At 40.1% G+C, this 21,569-nt stretch overlaps 1 protein-coding gene across 6 annotated transcripts in view; it reads right to left on the bottom strand.

Moving 5' to 3' along the window:
- DROSHA (drosha ribonuclease III) overlaps positions 1 to 21,569 on the bottom strand; it is a 107,315-nt gene that overhangs the window by 65,374 nt on the left and 20,372 nt on the right. For all 6 annotated transcript variants that reach the window (XM_015563104.1, XM_006762475.2, XM_015563107.1 and 3 more), the window contains 6 exons: positions 19,195 to 19,275; positions 15,739 to 15,825; positions 13,412 to 13,498; positions 7,424 to 7,495; positions 5,509 to 5,590; positions 4,267 to 4,341 (listed from right to left, as the gene is read on the bottom strand). In XM_015563104.1, the coding sequence (XP_015418590.1) occupies positions 4,267 to 4,341; positions 5,509 to 5,590; positions 7,424 to 7,495; positions 13,412 to 13,498; positions 15,739 to 15,825; positions 19,195 to 19,275 (484 nt within the window). The remainder of the gene's footprint in view (positions 1 to 4,266; positions 4,342 to 5,508; positions 5,591 to 7,423; positions 7,496 to 13,411; positions 13,499 to 15,738; positions 15,826 to 19,194; positions 19,276 to 21,569) is intronic.

The following is a 21,569-nucleotide window of genomic DNA, read 5'->3' as shown; positions in this document are numbered from 1 at the left end:
CCCTCTGACCACTGGGTACACTGGCTCTTAGATCTCTAAGGAGGTGCTAATTTAGCCTCTGCCTGAGATTACCACGCAGGAGCTAAGGAGAGATCTGCAGCTTCCTCTTCTTTGTTTAGGGTTTGGAGTTGCCCAGATGAGGTCCAGCTGTTATGCAATGCAAGCTGCTGTGGGGCCTTGGGCCTTCTTTTGGATGTTCTGGGTCTCTCTGACTTAGCTGCAGTTTGTTAGGTAATTTTAGATCTCAAAGGGCCAGCCCATTCATATGCAAAAACAGCTTGGGTGGGGTGAGGTCTCGGGAAATCAATAGGGCGGAGCTATGGCTGATCCTCAGTCCTGCCCTAAGGGGCCCCCGCGTCTCAGTGTCCTGGTAATCACTGCAAGCACCTTTGAGAGAAAGTCACCCTCAAGTTCCACCTAATGCCAGACAGTCCAGTTTCTCCCAGTATGAGTCTGGGTCCCCAGAGACTCGCCCAGAACTGGAGTTCAGAGCAGTCAGGAGCTTGAGACTCCTTTCCGATTGAAAAAGACAACCGCATCCTCAGTTGCCAGCCCTTTCCACGCGCGCCTCTGTACCTCTGCACTTTACTTCTGCACCTCCTCTGAGTCTCGGTGTACTTTTCTCTTTCCTTCTAGTTGTAGAATTTCCACTCAGCCAGCCTTCCTGTGGTTCTGGATGGTGTCCGTTTTGTCTTTTAGTTGTAGTTTTGAAGTGGTTGTGCATGGCAGCAATTTCCGGTGTTTACCTATGCCGCCATCTTGGTTTCTCTCTTTATTTTTTTTCAAACCACGCTCTTTATTTTTTTTCAAACCACGCTTGTCTCCCTGGGAATATTGAGATACACTCCCACCTGCTGGCCTCTGCCAGCCACAACTGAGAACCAGTTCTCCAGGGTGGGACAATTTCCAACAATCAATCTGCTAGATAATCAATTTGCAAAACTGATTCAGGATTTCCAAAGCTTTACTACAACAATGATACAAGCAATGAACAGCCTTCCTATCTTGAATTACACCAAGCCCCAGCCCCAGCTATAGTCAAATAAAACCTTAAACAGGCTCTAGGAGAGTTCATTTTAACTGTCTGACTGCTACAGGTAGAGGTAGGGATAGAAAAAAAAAGACACCACAAAAATTTGAAAAAAAAATTTTAATTTCAATCAACTGGTTGTTCTATGGTTTAACCTCTGGAAAACTGACCTTCATTGAATAATCCTTGATTTAAACTATAAGCTTAAATATGAACAAATCTGTAGAAAGCGACTGAGATAACTGTCTTTAAAACAGGTAAACTGGAAAACTGAAGAAAAAATACGATGCCTAAAAAACTTTCTATTAGAGATAATAAACTGAAATAAATGAAAAGCAAAGAGAACGAGAGGACCGTGAAATACCTGAAATATATGAAAGCTGCTCATTCTCAGAGTAGTACAAGTAAAATGCAAATAATAACAATGAGATGACCTTTTGCCTATTAGACAAACTATAGAAGACGAGTATTATTCAGTGTTGGCAGATGTACAGAAAATAGGTACTGTTAACAATGTTGGTGACAACTACAAATTATGTGCTTTTTAGCGAGAACTTGGCCAGTATCTTTCCAAATTTAAAATGTGCATATTGTTGTAACAAATCATTTCACTTCTAGGAGTCTACCTTATAGAAACATTGACCTAAATGCAAAAGGCTAGATGCAAAAGACAATTCCTTAAGTATTTATGCAATGGGAAGAAAATAGCCATCTCCAAAATATTCTTCACTAGAAGAACTGTCGAAAAAAATTAATGTCAGTTCATACTGTGGAATTCTATGTAAGTTTTACAGAATGAGGCGATGTATTTACATGGAGGATATCTGAAGTAGGTGAGTATAAAGGCAAGTTGCATAACATGTTGTTAGCCCACTGAAACAAAAAAGCATTAATTCTCCCTACACAGGTTAAAACAAATACAAATCAAGCCACTTATAGCACCTACTCATTTTTACATGTCTAGAGGGGTGCTCATTTTTACAATATACACATTTGTACTGTTTGTCAAACATATGTGCCCCCCCACACACACACACACACACACCAAGTCAACCCAATTGAGGGCAGAGAAAACACTTCATCAGTCTTTTCTATAAATGATGCTGGATCAATTGGATTTCCATACTGAAATCTGCAAGTTTCTCTAGTATATTTTCAAAGGGAAATCTACCGAAAAAGTATATCTTGTTTGAAAAATAAATCAAAAGACCTCTTTTAGTGACGACATAAATTTTATCCCTAAATAGTTATGGAAAACATTTTGTGAGAGTTAAAATCCCACAAAGTAAATATCTAACATAAGATTTTTCTTTAAGATGCTTTTACAACTGTCCACTTTGTCTTAGAGATTTGCTTGGTCATAAAATGCCTAGCTGGCAGACAGTTACTGAAAGAAAAGGCTTTCAACAAACTCACTGCAACACCATTTTATAATAAGTTCACTGCTAAGGTGCCATTATAAAATCAGATACACTCACTTGAGAGAAAAAAAAAGGACTCCTCAATAAAACAAAACCAGATGTACAAAGGGGGAAAGCTTTTGAATACATTTTCAAACAAAACAAAATTAATGATAATACTGAAAACATGAGCAACACTATTCTAAAATAAGAATGTCATTGTGACTGAATGTCTGGACCGAGGAAAGGACAAAATCCTGAGGACAATCTAAGCTAGAATAAATGGACAAGAAATAAAAGCCGCAAAGGGACACATCGGAGCTCAGAGGAAAGTTAAGGGCAGCTCAGCAGACAGACAAGGTGAGGGGCCCAGGCACCACCTTCGGGAAGAGACTAAAACAAGCGTGTCCCCTGGATTTGGTCTTTCGGAGGCTGGCTTTATCTTTAAATATGTTTTTATTGATTTTAGAGAGAGAAAGTGAGAGGGAGAGAGCGATAGAAACAACACGTCCTGCTGGGGATCGAGCCCACAACGGAGGCATGTACCCTGACCAGGAATTGAACCAGTGACCTCTTGGTGAACGGGCTGACGCTCAACCAATGAACTGCACTGGCTGGGCTGGGAGGCTGGCTCTGACAGCAGCAGCAGTGGCAGGGTGGGGATGGGGTTCAGGGGGCGAGGTGCCATAGCAAAGGCAGGTGTGGCTGGACCAGGGTCGGACAGGCTCTAGGGTAAGTGCCAAGGCCTGGAGAGGAAGGGTTCCTGCCCCAGAAGGACAGCAGGCATAAGGAGAAGCACATGAGCCTAAGGCTAAACTTTTGAAACTGTGGATCTGTAGCCTGGGCTGAAAGCTTACATGCTGAAAAGCTGAACAGCTGAAATTATAGATCACAGATTTATTGCAGCTGCCAAACCTTTTTGCCAATATCACTGAGCACCACACATATAGGGGGAAAAAAGGCAAATGGTGGAGTTGACATTTCCATGGAAGGTGGTGGTTAGCATAAGGCACCGCGGCCCCTAGAGCCGAGACAGAAGTCAGAGCACAGGACTTAATCGAGGAAGCAAAGAAAGGTGACTGTGCAGAGAGCAAAAGGAAGGTCCAGTGGAAGCAAAGAAAATAAGGGCACACATGGCTGGAAGCATGAGCATATCACTGGAAATACCAGCGAAGGGGAAACCAGAATGAGACCTGGGATGATTCCTTTAGGGTGGTGAAGACTCTGCAAACAAAAAAGGCACCCAAAGATTTCATTACAAACTCAACCATTTTTAAAAACACCAAATATAAGGCCATATCTCATAGCTAGATTCTCAAAATGTTGTATTTTTCAAAAACAGTTAAAATGTTGCTTAAAAAACATGTCATATACTTATTTTAATTGAGTGAGAAAATCGTTTTTTCACTGTAAAATAAGAAGTCTATGTCAAAAAAAATAGAAAAAAGCAACTGTAATGCCACTACCTTCATACAACTACTATTGCAGTATTTTTTAGCATATAGTAAGATTGTATGTAAAATGTTGTAATTATTGTTTTCCAATTAACTCTTTGCATTTTTAAGCCACATGCATATTTCCATATTAATTTTAACACTTACGTGAAATTTCAAATTTTATCAATCAATTCTCCCACTGCTCATATAGTTTGCGGCTACCATACATTACGTAAGGGTACACAGCAGCATGTGTAATTTTACATTTTATGCCTGACCTAGAAGTAGAAAAGTACCAGTGTCTGTGGTGGGAAAGTTGTCCGAAAGACTGGAAGAAGAATGGCAGGCTTATTTTCAGACACACTATTTCCACGGGTCACAGACAAGCCAAAAGACTTACCTGGAAGAAATCTTACAAAACGTGGCATGAAATGAAATCTTGGGCAGCAGGGTGGGCTGTCTTCAAACAGAGGACCTAAAGCAAACAAGTGGAAATACAAGAAAAAAAATTAATAAAAACAGGCTTAGAAAACAAATACTGCAACTTAATTCCTAAGATTCATTATAATGACAAACATCCCTACAAGTAGGGGCATAAAAATAAAAAAAGGTCTTCTGTTTGTACATCAGTCCTGTGGTAACCACCACAAACATCCCAGAAAGACTGAAGTGAGGAGACTACCAATGTAAGAGGAGAATGAAAGCCCAAGGACATGTGCTTCATGGTACACTAGAGGCCTGGTGCACGAATTCATTCATGGGTGGGGTTGGAGCCAGCCCACTCCAACCAGGGCTGGGCCAGCCACGGGGAGGGGCCATGGGCAGTTAGTTGGCAAGCCCCACTCCCGATGGGCGTGAGGAGGGGCAATTGAGGGAGGGGCCGCTGGGGGAGGGGCCACAAGCGGTTGAACTACAGGTCGGAGGGACAAGTTACATATTAGCCTTTTATTATATAGGAGGATAAGGGAAAACTATTTTTAGAAAGTCAAAACATAAAAAGATTTTTGTTATAACTGAACTACTGCATGATATAATATGCTTGTGTTTTAATTCCTTTCCATTTTAATCAACAGGATTGGAGAAAAATAGAGAGAAATACTACTAAAAACTTGGTTTGAAAAGCCATTCATCAATACACGGTTTAGCAAATAAATAAGTAACTGTCTGCTGGAATGCAGACACCTCCTAAGAGTAACTATTATCCAAGATCCAAGGACCAGGTGCCGGTTCCATGTAGCTCGCAGGTTTTGAATTGTGTTTTGAAGGCAAAGCAAAGTTCTATTTTGATAAACTGTTATCTTGGAAGTTCATATTACAGAAAAGTTCAATAGATTTAAAATATTAACTATTGAGGCTTTCCCCAATGCACCTAAATCAATGTAATTACTTATAATAACTGATACCATCTTCTTACATATCAGTTAGGTAACTGATAATGGTAATCTTAGGCAATAGACACTGTCAAATTGTATTAAAATAAGACCCATGAGAACTTATTCGTGTCAGATGATAGCAAGCATTCCTATGAATCACACTTTTCCCTGGGTATTTCAAAAAATAAGAGAAATTTCAATTATGTTCCCCGCACCATACACCACAATGTTCTTTACCATTACATTTTTCTTTAAATCCTATTATTTACCTTTAAGATTCCAGTCATACAATTCCAAAATATCTCTGAATAGGAATAATGAAAAGAGTTCAAGTCCCTTCACACAAAAATTCTGAAAAATAAACCAAAATCAAATTACTATAATACTGCAAATATATATTAACTGAAGGTTCAACTTGCTCTAGTCAAGTGCCTTAAAGTGTCTGTTGAAACTATCCTAAAACCATGTACTTTCCTAAAAAGTTTGACCACCATCCTACAAAGAACAGCTCATTTGCTTGAGACACAAATGAAGTAGGCAAGTGTGGCTTTAGGTTTCCCAAGAAAATGTGAGCACAGTCCTTCCCAATGTACGACTAAAATGATGTGAAATTAAAGCACTAAGTCATCTTATGAAGGGAGCGGAACCAGAGACATGGAAGCATGGAACTGAGTGCGGAATCTCGGAGGGACTTTGGGTGGGAGGTAATCAACCAAAGACCTTGTATTCATGGCCCATGGACACAGATGAGGCCACGCATATACAGGGTGGTGAGGGCCTGGGGTCGGGAGGCAGACTGGAGCGGGTCAATGGGGGGAAAAGCGGGACATGTGTAATACTTTCAACAATAAAGAATTATTATTAAAAAATAAAATAAAATAAAAATGAAGTCGTCTTTATGTCATATTTTTCTAACCCAATTATAAAATCAGGCTCTCCTGGGGACTTTTTGTTAATTCAAATCACACACACACACACACACACACACACACACACACACACGCCAGCAGGCTCTGATAGGTTTGTCCCGCTCACCCCACCCCTGTTCCCTGCCATCCCCCAAACACACCTAGAATCACTGTTAGAGTGACCATAAACAGGTCTTTCATGACAAAAAGTTAAAATTCTTAATGAAGGCAAATAAAGGGCTACGAAAAACTACAAAACTTCGGACGAAAATTTCTCCAGTAAACAAGCTTAACAGATGATATATTTGCAACTAAGACATGTCTCATAATTCTTCCTTCCTATTTGTTTTACTCGGGGTTCATAAATCACCCTGCGTGAGATAACTCCAGACGCATAAACCTTTACAATAGCAAATGAAGGCTTATGACCTTAAAAATCGACAGGAAGCAAAAAGCCCTTTTAAGCTAGAGAATGAGGGGGGTGGCCCTTTCTCTTTAATTCTTTTTGAAAGACAGGTAGAATTACCGGGACTTGCTTTGAATGAAGTAGGTGCAAACTAAGCATGTATGTCATGCTTATCAATTCCCGCTGGTGCCCGGCTGCCCATGACAGAGCTGCGCTGTTAAACAAGGTTTGCAAGGAGAGCCGGGGGCTCAGGAAATCGACCCTAACTCCAGCACAAGGTTAAGTGCACAGGCTTGTTTGCTGTCTAGTTGTTATTTCTTCGTGTGACTTGTTGACATCACTAAATTCAAGATCAGGCAATGAATCATTCTGAGATTCACATTAATCTTGCTTTGGAATTTTAAACCTCTTGCATGTATTTAGATAAATCTGCTGCTGAGCAGCCGCAATGAAAAACAATTAGGAAAAATATGTAAATATATGGGAAGAAAAATGAACCAAGCACCGATCTTGTCATTGGAGATAATGAATAAGATTATTCCAACAGCTATCAGGTTCGGTTTCACTACCCTAATTTCCTCTGATAACAACCAGTAATCAAAATCTGTCCCCTACCCAAAACAAACCAGAAACAAATGTAAAGTTACTATCAGTAGATGCAAAACAAGGAAAAATGGATACAGAAGTTGAAAAATGGCCTGAATTTTAACCTTGTTCCTAGGGCTCCATCTCACTGACCCTTGCAACAGTGACCACAAAACTTTAGGGGTATTTCTGAGGCCAAAGCCAGAGCTGGCCATGTCCAATGCTTCCAAGATGTAAATGTGGAATAAACAGAAGACAAAGCTGCTAAGCCATCTTCTGCCTTACCTCAGGCATCATCTCTTCGATGAAATGGATCGTGTAGTCTATGTTGAATCTGATCACTTTACACAGCGGAATCTGCAAGAATAAGAAGAGGTTCAGTCTGCAACACCATCCCGGAGGCTCCCAATGAGCATGTGTTGGCAACCTGACCCAGAAGGCCATGACCCAAACGAGAAAGTTCCACCTCATCTAAGCTGCTCACAATGCTGCAGGCGAGCTTGACCACAACGGCTGGGTTTTCATGGCAGGCACCCAGCTGGCCCTGCCTCTACAGGAAACCTGCATAATGCCGGTGCTTAATTAACTGTACGAGCAACAACACAAACGTGACAAGAACCCATTAAATTCAACCAAATTGCCTCTAGAGAATTAATAAAACCACTTAAATACTTATTTTTCTCGTGTGTTTTTTTTTAATCTTTCAGAACTTTGGCTTTTCAGGCAGATCAGGGATAGCAGGCTGACGGCTCATCAGTTACAGATTCCTAAGTCACTACACGCACACAAGTCCAGCTGTCTATCTGGCTCCGGAGCAAAACCAACCGTGGTAATAATCATAATAAAGCATGATATGAATAACAACAGATAGCCTTTCCTGAGCCAGGCGCTGCTCTAATGCTTCACATATGGTCACCCATGTAGCCACCCCTATGAGATAGGCACAATTTATTATCCCCCTTGTACAGTGGAGGAAACTGAGGCAGAGTTATCAGGTACCTTGCCTAAGGTACACCGGTAGCTGGTGAGTTCAGAAATGTTGCTCTAGACTCCAGCCAGCTCTAAGCCACTAGAGTATAATACCTCTCATCACCTGTTGTAATACTCAGGGTTCATGTGAAAATGAAGGAAGACTCATGTTAAATAAAACCACACCTGTCTTGTTTTACCAATGTGTCATCAGACACTAGCCTAGTGCCTAGACATAGTAGGTCTTCCTTGAGTATAGTTTTGAATGAGGGAGGAATGAGAAAGGGAGGGTGTGGAGTTACTGCCATGGTCTGGCTGATTACCGGAGGAAAATAATACTCAGAAGCCCTAGAGGTGTGTTAAGTCGGTTTTTCTAGGCACTCAATTTGTCCAGAAGACAATTTTATATAAATGTAACCGTTTTTTACAAACCATAGCAATCAGAAAGAAACACATTTTAATTCTACCAAAGGAATGGAAAGAAAAACAAAAAAAGTCTTATAATGCCATCTACTGGAAACTTTTTCTCAGAAATGAAATTTAGTTTTTAGGTGTTTTATTTTTTAAAAGGATAACAGCTAATTTGAGTAAAATTCACATTTTAATAAGAGATCCATATGCAACCTTCTTGGTGGTAATAAATGAGTTCTGAAACAACTGAAGCAGCAGGCTAAAGCCACTAACATTTTAAGGTCTTTTTAGTCCTATATTTAAAAATGATGTGAGAGCGACAAATTTGGGCATCATTCATATTTTGTAAATACCTATTCTTTGCTAACAATGATGTTAGGTTCACAGTTACCCGAAAAGAAGTCACAGCCCCTACCATTTTAAAAGACAAGGATCTAAAAGAAGAACATGGTACACTGTAACTTGTAGGTACAATTAAAAACAAATATGCAAACGGAGAGTATAAAGTTCTAAAGGACCAAAGGAAGTAACATTTGAGTTGAGTCTTCAAAGAGGGGCAGGGATTTTCCAGGTCATCCAGAAAAGCAGGTATTTAGTTTCTAGCAAGACAGAGAGAAGGGAGCCGGGGGAATAACAAGTGATTTAGCTGTTCAGAAATAAAGTGGGTGGAGAGAGAGAAGCAAGGTATTTCTAGACAGGAAAGTATGAACTCTATCAGTGGTCGCCAACCAGTGGTCCGTGAGGTCCGAAAGGTTGGCGACCATTGAACTATATTATGCAAATTTTACAAACAATGTAAAGGATTCAGGGCCTATCCTATCAATGAGAAGTCCTTCAAGCAGTTTAAGTGAGAGAACATCACAGTTCACACTTTGGATGAGTGGCTATGTAAACGGTGTGGGGATGGTCTGGAAGGGAGCGAGGCAGGAAACTAGAAGACCAGAGTCTAATGAAACAGTCCAGGAGCCAAATGAAGAGAAGACTGGAAAGGACGGGAATATTTTTAAACATAAGAGATGTTACTGAAATACACAGTGACCGTTCTGATGTGGAGGCAAGAAAGAAGAATAGGGAATAATTTCTGGGTTTCTGGCCTAGGTGACCGGACACATCACAATGGCATTAATACAAAGAAATGCAAGGGGTACTCCCCGCGTACTCAAACTCAGTCTGTGGGAAAGAAGACGAGCTCGGTTTCACACAGGTTGAGGATGAGGTATCTGAGGGGACATGAAGGTGGGTGTGCCCAACCGGCAGTCTGAAGTTGCCGTGTGAAGCATGGAGCCCTATGTCACAGCTATAAATAACAATTTGGCGAGGATCAGGATACGCATAGAAGGAAAAACCGTGGGTGAGCCTCCCTTCCTCAGGGAGAGGGTATCCGAAAGAGAAAGGACCACAGGCTGTGGGAGCAGTAGGGAACTAGGCAGAGAGAGCGCAGTGTCAGCCTGAGCCCTTCTCAGACACACCATTGGGAAGGCAGGATCTCCTCTGCTAGTCAAACGTTCCTCTTCTCTAGGACACAGAGAGAACCGGTCATTTGCCAACATAATCGGAATCTCCACTGATTGGAAGCTTACCTGGCCAATCAAATAATATAAATACCTACCATCATTTCTTAAAACCTATTTGGACACTGGCTGACACTAACTCCTACCTCACCATACCAAAAACGAGCAAAAACAAAAAAAAAAAAACCACTCCTAAAGAAAACACCCCTTTCAAAAATAAGATAAGTTTTAAAAAAAAGAAAGAAAACTTCCTCAACTCTACTACTTCCAGACACTAAATGACCAAATCCAGCCCAGTGCGGCTGCTGGAAATGGGAAGCCCATGAAGGCATGAGGAAATGGTCATGGGGCTTCATGGGGCTTTTGTGGTCAGGATAAAGTATTATGCACCTAATAGGTTTATCTTTATAATTTTGGTTATATTGTCAAAGCCCTTAGTAGCATCAGGTATTATAAGTACTAGTAACTGTACTACATTAAAGAATTAAATTCTCCCAGAATGCTCTATACTAAGCCAACAAGGCTTTCCATCCACTTCAAGTTCTGAAGAGAACTTGTCAGAACTAGATTTGGTTGAGATTCTCACATTACAATCATTTGCATGCCATTCTTCCTGATGTGCTCTCTCCAACAAGAAAATGAATCAGATCAGTACAGTGATTTAATAATTCCCTTTCTTGGGAGGTTATTTCAAATTCAAGAGGCCTTTGATGGATCTAATTCCTATGAACTGTACAACATTCAGCTTAATACTCGATTTATTTTATCAACATCTCTAACATAAATGATGGGGCTTATCTTCTCATTACAGAGTTAAGTTCTCAAATTTTGAGAACTTGAATATTTTTATATAAAATATATGCAGAAGCCAGGAATTTTTCAGTCCTATATTTTATTTTACGATAACAGTAACAACTGCAATTAATTTAGCATTAACAGCCTATCAGTGCCTGAGGAATTTTAATAAAGCTCATAGAATCACTTGTCCAAAGTCACACAGATATTAAGAATTAGTTTTTAAAAACAAAAAAAGAATTAGAAGATGCAAACCCAGGTCTTTCTGACATATTTTCCAAAATAAGAAGTTCAATATTTGTTGTATGCCAACCCATTGTATGATAAACACTTTTCATGTTTCATCTCTTTTTTTTTTTTACAAAAGCCTGTTGCTAAAACTAATACCTCTATCTTAAGATAAGAAAGGCTTATAAAGGCTAAAATGTCAAATCATACAAATAGTAAGAGGAATTCAATAATGTTTAAAACTTTGGTCTCTCTGAAGCCAAACTGCTTTCCTTCTTTAATGAAGGTGATCCTAAAAGTTAAAGTAAGATGTACACTATTCTAGGGAATTAAAAAATAAGATAGATATTTTGAAATATTTTCATGGTAACTAAATTATTTGTTTTGCAAATCCTTTGAAGGGCAAAAAAGAGAGAAGTGCAAACAGGGAGGGGAAGTTGGACTAGAGGATTTCTAAAAGCCTTTCCTACTCTAAGACTAGGAGATTTGATGTCACAAAGGTCTGAGTGCCTCACTGAGACATTTAAAAAAAGACAACAGCCCTGACCAGTGTGGCTCAGTTGCTAGAACATTGTCCCATGCACAGAAAGGTTGCTGGTTTGATTCCCGGTCAGGGCACATGCCCAGGCTGTGCTTCTGTCCCCGGACGGGGTACTTACGGGAGGCAACCGATCAATGTTTCCGTCTCACATCACTGTTTCTCTCTCTTTCTCTCTCTCTCTCTCTCTCTCTATCTCTCTCTCTCTCTCTCTCTTCAAAAAAAAATAATTAAAAAAAATATATTTACAAAGACAACAAAACCATCAAAATTCAAAAACCTCCTAATGCCTTTTCATATAGATTGTTTAAGAATAGTCCAATATAAAATTATGTCACTATGTAAGGTGACAAATGTTAACTACACTCATTGTGGTAATCATTTCACAATATATACAAATACTAAACCATTATGTTGTACACCTAAACTAATACAATGTTATATATTAATTATACCTAATTAAAAAAAATAAAGAATGGTCCAATATTATACCCTTTTGTATACTATGGTCCATTCCGGAGGTAAACATGGTATGTATTATCAAATGATTTTATTTTTACATTTACAATGTACTCATCTTCTCAAAGAAAATTGTCTAGGATAAAATATACTGTGGAATAAAAACAATAAAAAGACAATTTGTTGTTGTTGTTGTTGCCGAAACCGGTTTGGCTCAGTGGATAGAGCGTCGGCCTGTGGACTGAAGGGTCCCAGGTTCGATTCCGGTCAAGGGCAGGTACCTGGGTTGCAGGCACATTCCCAGTGGGGAGTGCGCAGGAGGCAGCTGGTCGATGTTTCTCTCTCATCGATGTTTCTAACTCTCTATCTCTCTCCTTTCCTCTCTGTGAAAACTCAATAAAATATATTTAAAAAAAAAAAAAGACAATTTGTTTTAAATTAGTATCACTACTATGGAATCATGTCCACTTATAAAGAAAAAAAGAAAGGATAGAAAGGAACAAGGTTTGGCAAAGATGTGAATCTTTACTCTCCAGAGGAACAGAATTTCAAGTTTTAAGTAAACAATACTAAAATAACTTTTCAAACTGTATAATTTCTTGTAACCAAACCAGAAAGGTTAGAGAACATTCTATTTCGAGATAGCTACACCATAGCTATAACTCAGTAAGTTCTATTACGAAGTCTAGGCTGGATGAAGTATACTGCTGCACTCTCCCTGAGCCGCCAGCAAATTCACTCCATGACAATTCCCTAGACTGCCAGCTCTGAGACAAAACTTTTGACTCATAGATACAGAACTTCCATTTGAACCGCTTACTAACAGAGCAGCCTTAATACCTGTATAAAAACATCATAGATCTGTATGTCAGGCAAAGTCCCTTAAAGAAGACATATTCCTGGTATTCAAAGGCAGAAAACTGTATGAAATTAATTCAGATTCCAGATGTCCTAAACCAGCTCTATTTCTTTTTCTATTGCTCAGAGACTAAACAGCAAGTTCTTCTTAAAACTTTCCAACTTTCCTTTGAAGGACACCCACCCCCAAATAGCTCTGACACGTTACTCCACAGTTAATCCTTCTTTTTCAATCTTTCACACTCTCAAAATGTTATTCTGACACGTTTACTTACACCATTTAATGGGAAACAAACCTGTGACTCATTAGCACAGATGTCACACTCCCACCTGACACAGACTGCCATAGACTTCCTGCAGCTCAGGCAGAGGGAGGACACAAAGTAAATGTTACTTAGAAGTCAGGAGAAGGGAAATCTATTTTGATTTTTAGAAGAATGAAGGGAGGACAGGGAAGGTGGGGGTGCAGGGACAGGGAAAGCCAGCCAATGAGCACATACTTACATTAGTTAGAGGGGCGTGTGCAAACATAGAAAATCCTTCAAAGATATACTCATGGTCATCATATTCTATAACAGTGGGCCTGTCAGTCTGAAAGCAAACAGAAACACACGCTTGAATTAAATGACAGCATGATTTGCATGTGCAGATATTCATCAGGACACAAAGCAACCACCAGGAAAAATATCAGGACTCCACAAACTTTCTTAATGTTTGTCCAAACACTAGGGAGAACTTAAAAGTTTAATTTTAGGAGAAACTGTCTGGCTTGGTGGAATTCTCTGGCTTCAGTAATATTTATATACTGAGACAATCAAGACATTTTGTTACAGATGCCAGAAAGGGGGGGGAAAGCTATCTGACTTCATTTTCTAGGAACTTGCTTTATTTAACCCACAATACTACCAGTCCTGTTCTTATTGAGCTATATTTCTGAACTAACAGAAGTCCTAACAAGAATAAGATAATAACGCAGCTGACTCAAAGCTCGAAGTGAAAAAAAGACTCAGCAGCATGACGGTCAAGACTAACCACCTGGAAGGCTCTGAAAGGGCCTGGTGCCAGATCTCAGCCCTCACAGTTCCATTCCCAGGCCTTCCAGGGAGAAGCAACCCACCAAATGTGCAACAAATCAATTCCTGCATGATGCCCAAGATCTTAATTACTAAAAAACTGAATCTGTAATCAAAACATACAAATGTTGCTCTATGCATGAGACTCTCTTCCTTATGCCATTCTTATAACCCACCACTTTTAATCCTAAATGCTAAATATGGAATTATCAAGACTAATAACCTAAAAGATATGTTTTTTACATAGGTACTGAACATTTCATACACACACACACACACACACACACACAAAATCACACACAAAGAACTTGACAGGGAGAAAACTAAAGAATATCCAAATGTACGTTATTTGTTTTGTCAATATTACTGTTACTTTCTATTTGAGTAATTCAACAAAGTTGGCCTAAATTAAACATAATGAAAAGAACTTCTAATGAAATAATCATGGTACAACACTCTGGAAAACAGTTTGGTAGTTCTTCAAATATTAAAGATAAAGTTACCAAACAATCCAGCACCCCAGTCCTGAGTTTATGCCCAAGACAAATGAAAACATACATCCACACAAAAACTTGTCCACAAACATTCACAGAAGCATTTTTCATAATAGCCAAAAAGTGGAGACCACCCAAATGTTCATCAACTGATGAATGGATAAATAAAATATTGTATATCCATAGAATGGAATATTATTTGGTCATAAGAAGGAGTGAGGTTGCATGTTACAACATGGGTGAATCTTGAAAACCCTACGCTAAGTGAAATCAGAAGCCAAAAAGATGATATATTGTATGGTCCCATTCATATTAAATATCTAGAATAGGCAAATAATAGAAAGCATCTTATTGGTTGCTGAAGGCTGGGGGTTGGAAAGAGTTGACTGCTGCTGAGTACAGGGTTTCTTTTGGAAATGATGAAAATGTTCTAAAATTAGACTGTGATGATGGTTTCACAATTCAGTGAAAAGATGAAATATAAAATATACACTTTAAATGGGTACATCTTAAGGTATATGAATTATAGCTCAATAAAGTTGTTAAAATATATAATTATTAGTATCTAACTTTGAAATTGAAATCTCTTGATGATACAAGTAACCAGAACTAATAAAATTTTATACTATGAAAGGCTGTATAACATAGCGGAATAGCATACAGCCATACACGATGGTGTCAGACTGCATAGGTTCAGATCTGCACTCTGCCACTTCCTACCTGAATACTAGTAATCTTGAGCAAGCTACTTAACCTCATCTGTAAAATATGTTCTACTGCTCCACCTATAAAATGGAGATCACAGTGTCTGCTTCATCAGTTTGTTGTGAGAGATAAGTTAATACATGTCAAATACTCAGAATGGTGCCCAATACCATAGTCAACAAGTACTAAGTACTATTATTGCTGAAATACTGGTAGATACAATAGATGTTCTTATTTGGTTCACTAGATAACATATAATCTATTTGCTGATTTTTAAGAGATGTGAAATTGTTCTATGCATTCTTCCAACTCCACAGTGCCACAATTTTTTGACTATTATGTGGTACCAACAATATAAATGAAAAAAGGTACCAAAAATAATCTGGTAAAAAAGTAAAAATAAAGGCCAATTTTATCAACATAAAAGTAGGATATTTTAAAAGAAAGAACATTTAAGAAGTGAATCAACATTTAGTCTATTCACATTTTAACCTAGTTACACACATTCAACCTATTTACATTTTAAAATAAAGGAAATCTGATTTTGTAAGGAACTTACTAAGAAGTTTGTAGGAGGGGAGACTGTAATTCGATAGTGGAAAAGTCTGCCAGCATTGTTGGTCATAGGACGACAGGGCTTGATGGCCTGAGGGAAAGAACATAAGTGATATTGAAAGTAAATAAGCAAAGTATTTTTACTTAAATTAGACTGTATTTTCTAGCTGCATGTCTAACTAAAGAGGTTCCTTCACCGGCTAGCAGGAAAGAAGAGTATTCATTTTACCATTAATTAGATGAATAAAAAAGGGCTGGCTGGTCCCTAGTATTCAATTTCTTCATGTGCAACAGGACAGTTTGAGACAACATAAAGATCTTTATAGATCTAAATTTATATCTTTTTTTGGTAAAATAACACAATAATTGAACTTTGGCTAAACTCCCAATAAACTGAAGAAAAAAAAAGGGCAGGAAAAATCACCTCCGGGGGACTAGCAGTAGGTTTTAATGGGGGTGGGGGAGACAGTGAAAAGATTAAACATGCTGGTGAAAACAGAGGTACCAGAAATGAAGACGTGTGAGAGGTGGTGGGACAGGATATCATGGAGCTTAAGTCAGGAAAAGGAAAACTGACAGCGAGCAAAAGCAGCATCAGTGGACTGAACCGTGGGTGTGCTGAGACGGACACAGAGATGCGTGCCCCAGACCATGCACGGCAGGACCGCTGCCCACTGCAGAGAGAAGCATGAAGGCCCAGCCAGCGAAGCCCAAGTCAATGGACAATACTCATTCCTCGGCTGATGGGGCTTTGTTGGGGCTGACTCATAGTTTGATTAATCCCTCTGTCCAATCCTGCTTATACCTTCTTCCTTTCAAAGAAACATCATACGCCCCAAACTCCACCTTAGCATCTGCTTCTGGAAAATCCAGTGTGGGACAGTTGGTACCAAGAGTGACCCAACAAAGCAGGAGAGATAAGATGGGGTTTGGGAGAGAAATCACTTACCATGCAACTAGCAATAAAGACCCCATCAAGGGGGTAGGCGGAGCACACAGCCCCTGGCACCGGATGGCACACCTACTGAAACTTTCAAAGACGATGGAATAGGAGGCTGTACCAATGGAAGCCGGTGTTTAAAACTATGAGAGAATAGTAGCTCTAAGGACAATGGACAGATGGCTACTTTACCATACTCCTCAAACTTCAGTTAAATCACCTGAAGGGCTTGCTAAATCTCAGACTGCTTGCTCCCCATCTCCAAAGTCTGACTCAGAAGCTGAAGCAGCTGAGAATCTACATTTCTAACAAATTCCCAGGTATATGAATTAATCTACAGCAGGGATGGGAACCTACTTTCTGCCAAGGGCCATTTAGATACTGATAACATCATTCTCGGGCCATATAAGATTATCAACTTAAACAGTAGCCTGCTATACTTGGTCAAACATTTCATTAACTCACCCCTAATGCCTTGGCAGGGCCAGACCAAATGATTTCATAGGCATTCTAAGACCCACAGGCTGGACGTCCCCCACCCCTGCTCTATAGAAGTGAACAGCAGAGGAGAAAGGAAACTGAAAGCCAGATGGGAAAACTAGAGGATGTGTTGGGACACACAAAGCAGCTCTCACCTGCAGTGAGAGGTGAGAGCAAATCAGGACCAAGCCCAGGGCTTATCAAAGTCAGAGTGGGTGGACCTAAAAGACAATTAACAGCCAACCAAGATAGGTCTGCTATGCCAAAGTCAGGGACCTGAAAACATCCCCACCCCAGTACTGAATCAGTCTCCCCTCCTGGCTGACAGACCTATAATTAGGGTCATTTCCCCGGCACAGCCCAGCTGGGGAGGTGCTGGGAGGAGTTTATGCCCAGAGGGCCTATAAGCACTAGCCAGCGTGTGCCAGCAGGAGTCTGCACAGGACTGGAGGCTGAGAGTGCCTGACCAAAAGGGCCTGAACACACAACTGGTTAAGGAAGACTTTACTGACGTGGGAGCATTCAGGATTCCAGGATGCCAGGAGATGCTGGCAACTCCTTTCTAGGGTATCTCCCAAAAGCATGAAAAAGTGATGGCCCACAGAGAGTAAAGTCAAAATACCAAAACTGCTAATGCGGACAGAGGAGGAATGAATCCAAAGATTCAAAGAAGTGGGCACTTTGGAATGGACATAATACCTCTGACTGAAAAAATATACCAGATAATCATATTCTATGGGAAGTACAGAGGACAGGACAGCTACCAGGATCAAAAGGAATGTGCTGGTTCAGGGGTGGCCTTCTGTCATTCAGACAGTCACTCAGTGTCTGAGAGTGTCTGGGCCTTCTCCAGGGCTGACTGGAGAGGTTGTCACAGAGCACAGCTTGCGGACAGCAACCATATGAAAGGACTCTGAAACAAGGGAGGCCAGACAGACGACGGGGCTGTTACAAGCTAGGTCACACAATTATCATCAGGACCAGCAAGATCGAAGGGGCAGCCCAGGGAATCTGACACACAGTCATGCAAGAGTCGACAGAACATGGTGTCCTTGGGCACAAAATAGATGGGTAGCTGACAAGAATACCAACTTAGTTTGTACCAACAGAAGAAATCAAGAGTGATAACCAAGTGGCTAAAGGGAGGTTGCTCCAATAAGTCATGTTCCCTTGCCCAGTTCCAGACCTGATCAATTTTTTGAGCTGATATCCATTGACTAAAGAGGTGGCCAGTGCCCAGGAAGCCCTGCAACACCATTACAAACAAAAATGTTCATGACAACACTGTCCTTCCCCAAAGAACCTATGGCCATTTACCAAAGTAACAGTGCACTAGGGAAAGGGGAAATCCTGACAGTTCAGATGCTGCCACAGCATCTGAATCAACACTAATTCTCAGACACTGAATGGCTGTCCTCATTCCCCCGTAAAGTGGGGGACATGAGGCCAAGGCAGCAAACAAAATCTTCATCGAGGTCCGGCTTACAATAGGTCCACTGTTTACAAATCCACCCAGTGGTCATTGCCCTGGTCCCCAAATGTATCTGGAATTGATGAAACTGCCTAAAGGTATTCAACTTAATCAGATTTGGAGTGTCCCTGATGGACCAGGGCTGGGGCACAGAGCTAGAACAGTCCATGTGCTACTCAGTGTAGTGGGAACACATGAAAAATACAACAGCATTCCCACGTCCCCCAAGGAAAGCGGACATGCACCTTATACACTTTAGAGAGATCGTTTCTCCAGGGTACTTCAGAGCCAATTGTGATAAGAACATAGAAAAAAATATTACACCAGTTTTAAAAGAATAAAAACAACTCAAAGACACTTGGCCTATTTGATGGTTTCCTTGATGATATTCCCCACCTCAAATCCAAACCCAAGTACTTTTCTTCTCCAGTTATCAGTACCGGAGAGGACTGGGGAATATGAAAAGACTTTTCAATGGTCCTGTTTCATTTACCGGGGAAAGAATAGCAACGGCACTGTCTACTGCTGGCACCTCGGTGCATACAAATGTAACAACCCAAAGCCATTACCTCTTCTCCGGGATAGATGCTGTGTCTAATTCCTGTGCGTCTGGCTTTTGCACTGCATTTGCAGAGTGGACCATCATTCATCTGTCAGAGACAGAAAGGAATTAGTTTTATTGGGGGCAAGTCCCCACCATGCAAGCTGACGTTCCATGGAATTATGTGGGTTTTAACATCAGGAGTCCTGAAGCTCTGAAGAGGCTGTCACAGTTAGAAAATTACACGGATGATCCAAAACCAATAAAGCTGCACACTGTCCACACTGTCTGGTAAAAGGAAACTGTAAGGCACCGCCTGATCCCCAAGTGATTTGTGCAGCCAGGCAGAAAATATCAGCGTCCGCGCATTGCTCGGCCCCATCTTCTCCGACCACTTTTTAGTATGTTCCTTCTATTTCTTATTTCAGGAAAAAAGGCTCTTCACAAAAGAAAAGCATATTTTATATACTTTGAAGCACATAAAATGCTTTGAAGGTAACCAGATTAAATGTTTTCAAAAAAGAAACATAAAGGTATCTGAAGCAGAGAGAAGAAAATGCCTGCTAGAACCAGGAAAACGTTCAACGCTAAGCAGGTAAGCGATGTCTGGTTTTTCACCTGAATTCATTTCACTGCCCTGGACTCTACCCACAGGATTCAAAAAGGGAATAATGCCTGAGTGACTCTTGGGTGGAAAGATGACTGCTAAGCATTGGGGAGGGGAGAGTGATAAATAGCTCAGGGTCCATGTACTCAAGGAATATTTATTCTAGGTAAGAAATAGCATACATATAATATGCTTAGTAATTTTAAAGAAAATGGAAAAATTGTCAGTGCAGATGGAGATACCACTGGCTTCAAAGAGACAAACTATCTGAACAGCCGAACAGACAGGAAAAGCAGATGGTTATGTTACATGAGGAACAAAGCGAAGGAAGAAACCCAAGGTGATGTTCCCAGGACATGACAGCCACCCCAATGGAATGGGTCATTTATGTGAGCAAGAAGACCAAACAAGCAGAACTGAGGTTCAAATCTTAAAGGGTCTTAAGAGTCATTTCATGACTTTATTCAACATAAATGGCAACACGGAATCAAAAGGAGACCAGAGCATCAGTGTGGAGAATAAGGAAGCTGAATTCCATTTCTCACTCTCTTTGTATTAATAAATACACACACACACATATATAACACATTATAACATATATATTTACACAAACGCATAAACATGTTTCTTTAAAGTTCTAGGGATTTGTGACTCATTGTGTCCAATGACAATATCTCAATACAACTTTGAAAAAAAATATTAAAGTGAAAAACTATAACTTCCTTTATCTTTCTGGGAAATCTAAAGCTCCAGGTGATACATCAGAGAAATAACATTGTTACCTTAAAAAAGATCGGGTAATTATCCCAAGTAACAGCTGGCAAACATAGATGTGATGGGGAGCCCTCAAGTGTCACAGCACACGCCCAGTGATGGTCACAACTCATGAGGGAAAATGTGGAAGATCACCTCGTGCTCACTGATTTTCAGGGAGCAGACAGACACCCCACATTCCTGCCTCTACCAGGGGCTGGGCCCTGACGCAGATCAGCCCTTTTAAGGCTCGGCTGTCCCGAGGACACAACACCAGATCTAGTGAACGGAACGGTGAGGCTGCACAGGGTGCTCTGATGGACTAAGAACCCTCAGAAACCAAGGGGCAGGCTCTGGACAGGAGAACAGGCCGTTAAAAAACACACACACACTGGGGGGAAGGGAAGTGACTACTGATGGACATAGGATTTCTTCCAGGGGAGATGAAAATGCTCTAAAATTGGATTGTGATGATGGCTGTACAGTCCTGTGAATATCCTAAAAAACATTGAATTGTGCACTTTAAGTGTGTAATCTATATGGTATGTGAATTAAAACTCATTGAAGCTATTTAAGAGATCATATGCATGATTAATATATCAAAGTAAGTTTCAAAATACATGGACAACTGCAAACACTTCTGCTCAATTCCAAGAGAGCAAAAGGGACCACAAAGTGCATTTCTGTCGGGCATTCTAACTATATGAATTCTATTGAGAAAGACAGTTTAGCCATCAACTAATAAGAGCCAAAAGAACATTCAATATAGAATGGTATAAATTTATTTCAATTGTAAATTATCTTTTTAGAGGTATGTGTTTTATTACGCTTAATAACTTTATATGCATTAGATGCTATTTTTCTTGCGTTGTATATTTGTAAAATACCAATCTCTTATAAAGATACTATTTTGTATTATGTAGTACTTCATAAGAAAACCCTAAGTAGAAATAAAAATATGTCCAGCGATGACATCATTAGCTCAAACATACTTAACAAGGAAGGGAGCTTCCATGGAACTGTGACTATTACTAACTAGGAAA

The sequence above is a fragment of the Myotis davidii genome, unplaced genomic scaffold (genome assembly GCF_000327345.1).
Source record: "Myotis davidii unplaced genomic scaffold, ASM32734v1 scaffold135, whole genome shotgun sequence".
In the NCBI taxonomy this organism is placed as follows: domain Eukaryota; kingdom Metazoa; phylum Chordata; class Mammalia; order Chiroptera; family Vespertilionidae; genus Myotis; species Myotis davidii.
The sequence above is the reverse complement of the archived record's forward strand: the minus strand, read 5'-3'. Positions and strand labels throughout refer to the sequence as shown.